Source organism: Xiphophorus couchianus, chromosome 9 (assembly GCF_001444195.1).
Source record: "Xiphophorus couchianus chromosome 9, X_couchianus-1.0, whole genome shotgun sequence".
NCBI classification, from domain to species: domain Eukaryota; kingdom Metazoa; phylum Chordata; class Actinopteri; order Cyprinodontiformes; family Poeciliidae; genus Xiphophorus; species Xiphophorus couchianus.
This window is the reverse complement of record NC_040236.1, coordinates 26695754-26708744: the sequence shown is the minus strand read 5'-3', so window position 1 is coordinate 26708744 and position 12991 is coordinate 26695754. Positions and strand designations below refer to the sequence as shown.

General features: G+C 39.4%; 1 protein-coding gene across 6 annotated transcripts in view; it reads left to right on the top strand.

The window, feature by feature from the left end:
- The first annotated feature begins 3828 nt into the window (after positions 1–3828).
- The window catches only part of mcf2l2 (MCF.2 cell line derived transforming sequence-like 2), a 123164-nt gene continuing 114001 nt past the window's right edge, over positions 3829–12991 (top strand). The window contains exon 1 of one of the 6 annotated variants that reach the window (XM_028027315.1): positions 3829–4576. In XM_028027315.1, the coding sequence (XP_027883116.1) occupies positions 4498–4576 (79 nt within the window). In that variant the 5' untranslated portion in view covers positions 3829–4497. Of the gene's footprint in view, positions 4577–11532; positions 11851–12991 lie in introns of those variants that run through there. The other 5 variants (XM_028027309.1, XM_028027313.1, XM_028027316.1 and 2 more) reach the window with 5 other exon arrangements.

Genomic DNA, 12991 nt, shown 5'->3' with positions numbered 1-12991 from the left:
TTCTCCGCAGCGCGTTGTTAGTGGTAGTGAGATCCTCATTAAATCTCAGCCTGTTTTCTTTGAGATAATCCTCTCATAATCAAGGTTTCAGGTTTTGTCTCTTTAAGGAGAACAAATAATACTTAATCAGATGATCACTTACAAACCTACACATTTATAAGACGTAAAACGTAACATAGAATTTCTTAGTTCTAATCTTTTAAAACAGTCTGTCTAGTTTAATATTTACATTAAACCAGTTTACACAAATATGTAGAGTTAATTACATGTTTTAATATTGCATTCTGGTTGATTGTGCTCTCTCTAAAAGCGCTTACTCTGTCATTAAGTACAGTGACCTCTACAGTCCCTCTGTACCTAAGGTTATTTTTATATTAATTTGGGTTTATTGTTCTCTATTGTTATTAATGCACCATACTGTTATAAATTGAACCTAAGCCAGATTAGTATATTTAGCTAAGTTGTTATTTTTAGCTAAATATTATTGTTGAGGGGCACAAGCATATCTCCTGACGGAGTTAAAAAAAAACATGTAAAAATAAATAAAATAAGATAAGTAAAAACTCAAAAAGGGCGCAGAGGGCTCAGAGGAGTATATTCTATGTGAGGACTGAATATATTCCCTAACATTAATATGATTATCTGACATGAAAGCTACTGTGAAAATAAAATAAATATTACTGTTATAACATTCACTTGCAAATTATACACAGGTGGTAAAGACTGTATGTCATCCTTTCACTCCATCAAAAGTATGACACCTCTGATGCCTTTAATGGCATTCATATCCGACACATAATACAGACAACAGAAGATATAACTGGAATAGTTTTCAAAACAAGCTTAGTAATAATTTTAGCAGCTTTGGTTTATTGTCAGTAGATATGCATAAAAAATAGGAGTTTTGTTGAAGAAAGATTCTATGAAGATGAAAAGTTGGGAATTTTAGTGTTTGTATAATATACAACTCAAATCTCCTGTCTTGTATTGTAGGTTTCCCAAAGACAAAGATGAGAGACTGGGGCGCTGCCAGGAATCTTGAACCCCATGACAAAAAATTAACCCCCCGCCCCCACGCAGCTGCTGTTACAATTATTTTAGTCTATTTGACCTATCAAAGGCATCACAATTTTAGAGGCTTGCAACTGCCTTGCTTTATTTGATCCAATACTGATAACTAGCACAATATTTACTGCTCATGAATTTTACATGCAACAGTTTGCATACAGTATGCAAGTAGGTTGCTTAAATTTCTTCTATTAGTTTTACTGAATGTAAAACTAAATGTCTGAAATGTCTCTCTCCACAAGCAACAGTCATAGGCAACATGCAAAGTGTACATGAGGCAATCCAGACTTCTCAAAAAATGCTACATAGTTGCATTTTATTCAAGCTTCAGTATATAACTTTAATAAAAAATATCTTTTCTCCATATTTGTTAAAGCTGTCATCATGTCATGCCAGTTTGTTATGAGACAGATAATATGTGAAAACAATCAATCTCCTCCACCTCCTACCTGAACTACTATTACTGGCTAAAGTAATGCAACGTTCCGACCAAAATAAACAATCAGAACCAGTAGGACACTCTTAGCACTGTCGATCAATCTCATTCACTCACTGCTAAATGTGCTAATGGTGGAAAAACAACTTATCATTACAGGAAAAATATTTATCTGCTGTCATTGGTAGCTATGCTAACTAGACTGAGCATTCACAACAGGCTGCGCTAGCTGCAGCATAGCACAGAGCACGGGGGAGGAGGATGAGCAGCCACATCAGACTGTGATTGTCAGCGCTAAAATTCTCCTGCCACTGATTGGTTGTTTCTATATAGCACTGGGAGAAAGCAGAGGAAATAGATTTTTCACAAATCATCTCTCATGCCATACTGTCACAACATAATGGCAGTTTTAAGAAATATGTAAAAAAAAATAATAATAAAAAAAAAAAAAAAAAAAAAAAAAAAAATATATATATATATATATATATATATATATATATATATATATATATATATAAAGTTGTATATTGCAGCTTTAATTTCACTTAGGAGAGGCTGGTCAGGAGGGACATGGGTTAGAGCTGCTGCTGACTGTCTCATTTGTTGTTAAATGTGGTAAAAAGTACAGGTACGAGTTCAATATATGAATATGCTGGTAATTTCTTTCCTTAATTCATTAAATGTTAGTGAAATAGAGGCAAGCAGTAGTCTGCTAAGCTAACTATGCTGAATGGTTGATAATCTCACACAGTCTACCCACCTTTCTGAGAAAAACTGGGTTACAAATTGACACTTTTACCTTTTTCTCTCTCTGTCTCTCTATTTTTTGAAAACCTAACTTTATTATATTTCTTAGCTGCATAGTAACTGCCACAGTCATTCTTGTCTTCCACTGATTGCTGTGAACACCGTCACCGTCAAGCACTCCAAGCAGGAACGAATCATTTCATGCAGATCCAGGGGGTTGTTAAGGGCAAGTGTGGGCTTTTTGGTCTGGGAGTGGTAACATTTAATTTTTACTGCTAAAAACAATTTTAGAAAACACAATATAATTAATTTTGTAATTGACAGGGCCACGTTTTTTTTTATTTTTCTGAACAAAATAAATAAATTAATTAATTTGGAGGGCCCCCTGTTGGTCAGGGGCCCTTGGAATTGTCATAATCCCCCCCCCTATATGGCGCCCCTGATGAGAGAAAAAAGTGAAAAGTTGTTTAAGGAGACAGGAATTCACTGCTCAGCACGATCTGCTAGGATGTTCTTGCATAGTATTTTTGAGTTGCTCCAATCTGCTCACTGAAACACTCGTAAGCTAGAACTCCTCAGCAGGAAAACATGACTTGGGGAGGGTTGCATGATGGAAAGACTCTGGCAGTAGGCGTTCCCACAGGTCAATTGGGGATTTCTCAGTTTTAGGTCCAAAAAGCTCCCCCAAGTGGCTGTGACAAGAAGAGATGAACGATATGAAACTGAGAACAAAATTGCTTAATTTTTTACTTGATTTTTATCAATGAGAATTGATTTTAGCAGTTCAGCCCAACCACGCAGAGCTCTATGCCTCTCACACTCTTTTTCTTTTCTCTTCATATTAAGATGCTCTGTGCATTTGCAGCCGTGCATCAAGTAAATAAGCTCTTCATGTTCATGTTTTACACAAACATGAACATGATCGTGCTGTATTCTCTGATGTCTTGAAATTATAAAGGGAAGTTATTTGGCAGCTGGTCTGTCATTGATGCTGATTATATTAGTGAGGGATGGGCAGACAGAAGATCAGTGAGCGGAAAAGCAGAGAAGAGCACAGATGTCTTCAGCTAATTGCTGCAATCTCTACTGTCCCCATGAGAACAAGGCCCCACAGAGATGATGGGGCCCTCGACTGGCATTGTTTGCAATTGTGAAAACCTGGAGCAGGATCAGCACCTTGGACCTGGTCACTTTTAGTGAATGAAACAAAAATAAAAGCTTGAAAGATGACTTTGGCAAGTCTAGGAAATTATAATGGAATCCACATAGCTAAAAATTGGTTTGTATTTAATCACATTTCTGTCACTGTCACTATTTTATTATTATTATTATTATTATTATTATTATTATTATTATTATATCTTTTTCACTCAGTGAAGCTGTCTGTATAGTTTACTGTCCAGTCCATGGCCAGAGCTGCTCCAGGCTCCAGGATTTCAATCCTGTGACCCCTCCCTTTCTGTTCCCTGAAAGCAGGTAGAGCAGCCGTCTGACTCATCCTCTGCCTCTGCATGACGCTGCGCCTTTATAAGAGCAAACACAGCTTTATCAAAGCACCAGGAACAGCGACATACCCACTTATCAAGCTCCACCAGTTTCTTGTAAATGGGATTGATTTCATTTCTTCGCCATTTGTCAAGAGGCTTTTTTAAAATTATTATTTTGAGGTATTTCTTTTGTGTAAAATTATTATTTTTTCCTCACTTTGAGGAGAGGAATATCATGAAAAAGCTGGACATCTGGGTAGTTAATGCCTTCTTGGATAATTATTGAGTAAAATGTTCTGTTTTTTCACTTAAAAAGTTTAGTTTTTTGGCCTAAGTTGGAGCATATTACCCCAGTTTAAAAAGCTTTTTGTATTCTCAGAGTGCTACATGTTTAATTCTTAATAATTTTTTTTACATCTTATTTCATCAACTAATTTTGTTTTTTGCCAGTTTTTTAATGTTTCTTTTGCACTTACTTTATCAAAATGGAAATAAATTGATGGATATGCTTTGTCTTGAGACACATCTGGGAGTGGCATCATCGCTAACATCACAGGACAGATCTGGTTACAGGAAGTGGAGGAGTTGTCATTAAAATTTGTTTGATTAACAAGAATAAAATAAAATTAAAGGAGCCACCTGGCTGAACTACTGAGAAGAAAACCTTAGAAATCTGGGAGAGAAAACAGGAGTGAAATCAGACAGAAAGAGGTGTGGCAGCAGAGGAAGGGAGAGAGTGGATGCTCCCCACACCCTGAGATGCTGTGCTGGCTGAGGGAGGACGAGATGTCGGTTCAGGAACTGCTACAACGAGTGCAGTGTGTCATCACGCATGTCGGTGAGTCAACATACATCTCCCCCGTTGCTTTGTTGCCTGTTTGTTTTTTTCCGTCATTCAGTTTTACTCGGTAGGAACATACAGGGCTTTTCAAAAATATATAGCCCTTGAAAATTCTCATTGAGGCAGAAGATGTCCTACTGTATGAAGGAAACATGTGCTGGGACGTGCAGCATGGCAGATTAAAGAGATGCAGGCAACGGTTGCTCTCTCAACAGGACCACTGGGAGCTGAAGGATGCAAGGGGATGCTTTCAGCAAGGACCATGGGCACAAAAGGAATATATAATTTGTAATTTCTGACAGGTCCTGTTAAGATACTGATCCAGTTATAACATTTTATGTATTTTTACAGAATTTACAGTAGTTTCACAATTGCATGTTGGTATAACGTGTAACATTTATTGATTTCATTAAACAACAATAAGTCAGTATTTCATAGACTTAGATCAGCAGCATTCAGCTGTCATTCTTCCTCTCTACATTTCTTATATTGGCTACTTCTTCCATCTTTTATTGCTCCTTCTTTTCTCCCTTTTTGGTATTTTCTATCCTTTGCTTATTCTTCCCCCCTGGACCCTCCCTTCTCTTTTCTCTGTCAATGCCTCGTTCTTTCTCCTACCTTCCCTTCGGAGGTTCTTCATCCGGGTAATTTTCGGCAGTGAATTAGGTTAATGTGCCACGCTGGAGACTACTGCACAGTGTTACTGCACAGCCTGCGCTGCACAGGAAACTGGGGGTGGGGATGCTTGGTGAGTGGGGGGTTATGAAGAGTGTTGCTATGGAAACTAAATTTGAGGGGGAGAGCTGATATATTATGTTTCCATAACAAGGTTTGCTAACCTGATAACTGGCTATTGTTCATACTGTATTCCTATTCTTATCTGCATTGATTAGAGTCTTGGACCCTCTTATTATTTTCATCTGCCCCTAACAGCCAGCTAATATTCTATTTTTGCTGATACCTTTAATTTTCTTCGTCTTTTATTAACTTTCACTCTATCTGTCAATATCATCTAATTCTTCTGTTGTTTGGGGTTTTCTTCTTATCATTGTATTAAATACAATATATAATGTTCTATTTAAAGTCTGCTCTAAATCACTACATCCAGGCACATGCAGAGGAGGGGGTGAGGGGGGCTTGAACCCCTGCCATTTTTATCCTTGATGCCCCTAGTGCCCTTTTTGAGTTCTTTTTTTCAAATAATTTCTATTTTTATTTTTTATTTTTAATCTGTATGTCAGATGGCCTGCTTGTGCCCCTCAGCAATAATATAATATAATATAATATAATATAATAATTTAGTAAAAATAAACTAGTCTGGCTGCCCTCAGTCTAATAATGACTCTCAGAGCCTCCATGTTGTTCAGACACCGGGTCCATGGTGAGGATGGGGTCCTCTGTGTCCTCTAATTTTCAAATTATGGGCAAGAATATTTTTTCATACACTGGTTGGTGAATAAAAACGTAGGTATGATGGCTGACGTTAGAAAAACTGTTTCTCTTTATATTTTTATAATCGTCCTTGCAATAGCGGGCCAAAACCCGCCTCACCCCTGAACTCAGAAATGCTTCAGCTGTAGAGAAAACTTCTGACTTTAACTTAATCATTCTGCTAAATGCCCGGTTCGCTACAGGCAGCTTGAGTCAGTCCACCGACACATATAAAAAATATCTGTCTTTATATCAGACATCCTGATATAAGACACGGTACCGACTGTCACCGCGAGTCGCAACGCAGCTAAAAGCCCCGGTACCACCCGGTGCCACCTGCTCTCTGTTCGCTCTTCTTCTCCGTAACGTTTCTACCAGGCAGTTTAAAGCCGCTGCTGACGGGATCTGGGCTGGAGGTTTGCGGCTGTAAATAGAAGTTATTGCAGAACCTCAAGTGTTAAAGGAAGATTCGGCCCAGAGCATTTAGAGTTCACGAAATAAACGTCAGAGAAAATATTGTAGCAATAATTAGATCTGCAGCAAAAAGCCAAACATGCCACAATGAAATTAATCAAAATGTCCCCAAAGCATTGGCGGACTGATAGGGGCCACCGGGGGATTCCAGGTAGATTCCAGGTAGATTTAAGAGATGCTCATCGCAGCGGCTGTTCCTCCAGGGCCGGCCCAAGGTAATATGGGGCCTTAGACAGAAGCCCCCCCCCCTCCCTCCGGAACCGTCCTACTAAGAACCTCAGCATCACTAACATGTTTAAATATAGATAAGGTGAAGTCTGTGAGAAGGAGACCAGGTTTATTGGCAGAGTTTAAAATCAATCACTGATTATTGGTTATTTGCTGTGATGTATTTGTAAACAAACCCAATTCAAACACAAAGATTACACCATATTGTAGCCATGGTAACACAACAATCAAACTATCGAGATGATCTTTAAACTTTTACAAAGTAAACTGTCATGTTTGGATTCACCCTTTGGATCCACATGCAGAACCAAGTCCAAGTAAGGTAATAAGGTTTATTTTCAAAAGGTACAAACAATTGACAGGTCCTCAGACCTTTTCTGGGGAGCGGCTAGCGTCACACAATCGGAGGCGCCTGGAATGAGAAGTTGGTTACTGAAGGTCAGGCCAGAGGGGATCAGAAATGTAATAGGAACAGCTTACTTCAGAGTGGTTCTGGGAAGCTCTAGGGAAGAGTTGTACAGGGTCCTGTGTGGAGGATGGTGATGTATATCCCAGAGGTGAGTGCAAGGTAGGCCGTGACAAAGAACCAGAGGTCTGATGGGGCAGAGCGAGCTGGGGAAACACGGCAACGTGGGCAGGCAGGAGACTTGCAGTGAACGGATCCTTCTAGAGAAACCCAGTGACGAGCCACGAACCGGTAATGTCAATCATCCAGCGCTGAGTGAGGGCTCTGTTGCTCCTTTATGCTCAGCACTCAAATGAGGCTGATGAGCTCCACCTGTGAAGGCTGTCCCGGCTTTCACCCAAGATCCTCACTGGAACAGATGCATTACTCGCACTCACACACACAGGACCCTGACATAAACTTCCTAATTAAGTCCTAAATGTACTATTTATTTTTCTCAGCTGAATGCATTAAATAAAATGTAATAACATTATCATTCTCTATAAATGATGCTATAGGTTTAGATCTGTGGTCTGTGTTACAATTAAACCATTTCCAGAGGCCCTTGAATGTCTGGAGGCCCCTAAGTGTCTGGAAACCCCTGAATGTCTGGAGGCCCCTGAATGGCCCCTACCTGCAGCTACTGAGTTTTCTTTGCCTTTATGTCCCAGTCTTATAATTCTAGGTCTTAGAGGGACTAACATCAAACTATTATATAGAGTAAACCCCTTTGAGTTTTTTGATCTATAAATCAGTCTGCAGCCAAGTTGTTCTAGAGGTTAAATAGACATTATTAGGGCTTAATTATTAAAATGGCAGCAATTTTGCTTATTTCATAACTTTATAACCAGCGACCTTCTCTCCTCTGGTCTGTTAAACAGCGACAGTCTCAGATCAACTCAGCCCTCCAGGACTGTCAGCAGCAGAAACAGAAACTTTATACCTGTTGGGAAAAATATAGACTACACTGCCTGGCCATAAAAAAAGTCGCCACCAAAAAATGGTCACACTCTCTAATATTTTGTTGGACCGCCTTTAGCTTTGATTACAGCCCGCATTCGCTGTGGCATAGTTTCTATAAGCTTCTGCAGTGTCACATGATTTATTTCCATCCAGTGTTGCATTAATCTTTCACCAAGATCTTGTATTGATGATGGGAGAGTCTGACCACTGCGCAAAGCCTTCTCCAGCACATCCCAAAGATTCTCAATGGGGTTAAGGTCTGGACTCTGTGGTGGCCAATCCATGTGTGAAAAAGATGTCTCATGCTCCCTGAACCACTCTTTCACAATGTGAGCCCGATGAATCCTGGCATTGTCATCTTGGAATATGCCCGTTCCATTTGGGAAGACAAAATCCATTGATGGATTAACCTGGTCATTCAGTATATTCAGGTTGTCAGCTGACCTCATTCTTTGGGCACACAATGTTGCTGAACCTAGACCTGACCAACTGCAGCAACCTCAAATCATAGCACTGCCCCCACAGGCTTGTACAGTAGGCACTAGGCATGATGGGTGCATCACTTCACCTGCCTCTCTTCTTACCCTGATGCACCCATCACTCTGGAACAGGGTAAATCTGGACTCATCAGACCACATGACCCTCTTCCATTCCTCCAGAGTCCAATCTTTATGCTCCCTAGCAAACTGAAGCCTTTTTTTCTGGTTAGCCTTACTGATTAGAGGTTTTCTTACGGCTACACAGCTGTTCAATCCCAACCCCTTGAGTTCCCTTCGCATTGAGCGTGTGGAAATGCTTTTGCGTTCACAATTAAACATACTCCTGAGTTCTGCTGTTGTTTTTCTTCGATTTGATTTGACCAAACGTTTAAGTAATCGCCGATCACGATCATTCAGGATTTTTTCCGACCACATTTCTTCCTGGAAGACGATGGTTCCCCACCATCCTTCCAGTTTTTAATGATGTGTTGGACAGTTCTTAACCCAATTCTAGTAGTTTCTGCAATCTCCTTAGATGTTTTCTCTGCTTGATGCATGCCAATGATTTGACCCTTCTTAAACAGACTAACGTCTTTTCCACGACCACAGGATGTGTCTTTTGCCATGGTTGTTTAAGAAATGAGGAGTTACTCATTGCATCAGCTGGGGTTAAATAACTTGTTGCCAGCTGAAATATAATCGCCTATGCAGTACTTATCCAATAGGAGGCTTGTACCTATTTGCTTAGTTAAATCCAGGTGGCGACTTTTTTTTTGGCCAGGCAGTGTATATTTGCTTTGCATTTCTCCGCATGATGCCAGTGATATAGTAGGATCCAATTAGAGTCTTGATTAATATGGGTTGTTGCTATATTGTTGTATGGAGTTTCTGTTCAATGTGCCCCTTTTTTAAATTTGAGCCCTTGCCCCTGCATCGGTCTCTGCATGGCCCTGACTATATCAGTGTTAAATTTGATCATACCATGACTCAGGCTCCCCATTCAAACACAGAATTAAAGTCCTTCTGCAAAATCCAGAACCCCAAAAAGTTTCAGTTTTTTTATACCATAAAGCTTTCAAAAGATTAAATTAAAAATACCAAGGTATGGTGTCATACAATTTGCCATGTCTTGGCTTTTGAGGTTGAATATTTAGTGCATTATAAGGTAATTTCAGGCTTCCTAACAGATTTTTAACATTACTATTTGAAATTAAAGATGCAACACACAATTGTTAAGTTTTCACTGATTGCAACATGGAATGAAGTATCTGAGTGACTGTGTGATAGAAGGATTAGCAATCACACAAGGTTCCTTAAAGTAAATGGTGGCATTAAAACTATACTGGTGGGTTTGTTTGAAATCAGCCGCCCAAAATCATGGTCTCATCTGTTCTGAGCAGGGGATGCAAATGTCCTAGCTGAGCATCCCTGAGATCTGTTCCACTACTTCATTAGTTAAAGGTTATCATGTTAGATAACCTTTATAGTTCCAAACTTTGTCAGAGAACATATATGTTACAGATTTGTGGTGATTCACTAGCTTAGCATGAGGTTTGTCAGTGACAAGAAGAAGAAAGTCAGTGTCTGAAGCAGAATTCAAAGTATAACAATCTACTTATAAGTCTGTTGTTCTATTGACAGGAGTGTTTAGTGCTGTCCTCAAATGTTCTCGAATCATTGCTATCCAATCTTCCCGCCCCCACCAGCCTCTGACCAGCTTTCACCCTGTTGTCTGTGTTCTGTCTGCTTGCTCTTCCTATTTGTTGCAAGGGAGGGAAGGCGGGTGGCCAGAGACTGTATATCCTCTGGAACCTGTTTGTCTTCCGTACAGTTGATCATACCTGACCACAACAAGAAAATAGAACAATAGGGTTGGTCTTCAGTTGGTCTTTAATTTCACAGTTTGGCCTAATTTTCTCTCTTCTTACATTGCACTAAGCAGCTCAGACTGAGCAGATCAGCTCAATCAGGTTGAGTAAGCTGGTGAGACTGCAGATGAAAAGTGAATAACTGCACTCCAGTCTCACTGACTTAGAGAAGTTTTGGTCATGCAAATCCTACTGACTACTTCTCCACTAACCTGTGCAGAAAAATTTAACTGACGGAATGGAATGCTGTTTAAGGAGTTCTGAAAGTAGTTCTCAATCACCAAGGTTAATTAGTAAAGTTGGTTGCCGCTCCAGGGGGTCTCAAAGACACATGAGCAAAACAGCTATTTACATCCAATTCATTTCCCTCTTGCAGGATATCAAGAGGGAAACCCCTCCCAAAACACTCAGTTACAACACAGTCACAATAACAAACTTACAATAAATGACTCAAGTAAAACAATTGCACTACTGCAGCTTGAATGTAGGATCTACCATAAACACATTCAGAGATACTGGTGTTCTAAGTTTAAGCTCTGACTGCTTCATGGAACAGATGTTCCATGTTCAAACTGTTCCATGAAGTTAGAACAGAAAGCTAAAAGCTTTCTTCCCACTTTCTGTTCTGACATGTGGAACATTAAATTTTAAAAGTCTTAAGAAAGGAGGCCATAGGGCCTGTAGTTTAAAGTTAACAAAGATGAAAGATTGATTAAAAGATACATTTGATCTTTGTTTGATCTTGATTCTGCTATAAAATGACACTGTACCTGGAAAATGCATAATTTGGCTCCTTTTAACACAACCATAAAAAATGCAAGTTTTCTATACAACAATTAAAAACATCAAATCTGCAAGTTATGCAAAAATGTGTTTAAGTTTGTGTTTTTTTACAATTCGTGACAGAGGAAAATATGGAGAATGCTATGAGGGGAAGTAAATATGGAAGGATGCAAAGAGGAGGGGAAGTCCCCGCCACGTAATGACATATTGTTGAGGATATTTGTGTTAACTGTGGTAAAAAGCAGAGCTGCTAAGAGAGTCACAGGGTTACCGGGAAAGATTCAGCTGCCCCTCGATGAAACACTGCTACACACACATTCTGTGTGTGTGTACTGCAATTGTACTCAATTGTACTAGTTACAAGTAGTACAATTGCACACACACACATTTTCACAGTCCAGTGACCTAAAACACGTAGCGGTGTGGAGGGATCCTGCAGTTGCCCCAAGGACTATGCTGTGGGAGTGTCTGTGGACCCTGTGCTTCAGTGGATGTTTTGCTTGTGTGTGCCGCTTCTACTGGACTGAATGCTGGCACAGCTGTGATTTATCTGCACACTGTTGGACAAAAAGAACAGCAGCAGCATGGGATCTGTAATATGTAAGTGATGACTGCGGTAGCTGCTGGTGTGTTTGTATGTGAAGCTAACTTTGTAATGAGAGGTCAGGGTATGGAACAGACATGCTGAGTTTCAATTTCCCAGTGTAAAAGTCGGTAATATCCACAGGAGAGCAGAGAAGCTGGTTAGTGGGTCAAGTAGGAGATGGGATTTATTTCAACTAACTGGAACCTGCCAGTCATAAGTAGCACAATTGGAATTATAAATGAGTCTCTTGTCTTGATGGAGAGAATATTGGGTAAAAATGTGTGTAAAATCGATACTAAGTCAGTAGAATATAGATACTAGTGTGATTAGATTTAGATTCCCCCTTGAAATCTAATTTTATTTTCTATCTTAAAAATGATTTTGTTTAGATTTTCTCTCAAATAATGACCTAAAGGTGAGAATCGGTATTTAGTGTTGATAGAATTGCTGTTTTGAGTGTTCTTTAAAAAGTTTCTCTAAATAGTTTGGTAGACATGTTTGCCCATTACTCCTGACAGACAGGTTATATAGGGCTTTACATTCACACAACCTCCAAATCCAACCCAAAGCCGATGTTTGATTTTCTATTTTTCCATATGTGACCCTCTCAATATGGAAAATTGAGAGGGTCAATCCATGGCAATCCAGACTGCCATGGAAAATCCATGGCAGTCTGAACAGCATAATTCCAGTTTTTTCACCAACCCCTAAGTTTTACTTTATTGGAGATTAAATATTCTATTGAGAGTCCTGAGAAGAGGTGCTGACAGATTAAGTCAAAGGTGTTCTTTGGCAATCTGAAATTATGAAATAAGTTTTTCAGTGAAACACATCACATCACTCCTGGTTCTGACTACGTATCCAAACAAACGTCTCTACAAAAGTTGCAACAATTTTCCATAAAAGGCCATTGCTATTTACTGTGCTTTCTTTTTGTTTATTACCCTTATTCTTGTTATGATCTCGCAGTAATACTGTTGGTTCCCATCGCTCAACAATCGATCCACAGACGACGGCAATCCATTCTTACTTCGGTAAACAGAACGCTGCTTTGTGCATGCAGGTCGTAAAATGTTCACACAAAAATCAGATATAATTAACAGTCTGAATGACCACAAAAATAAATAATAAATAAATACATTTCAGGATTTTCAG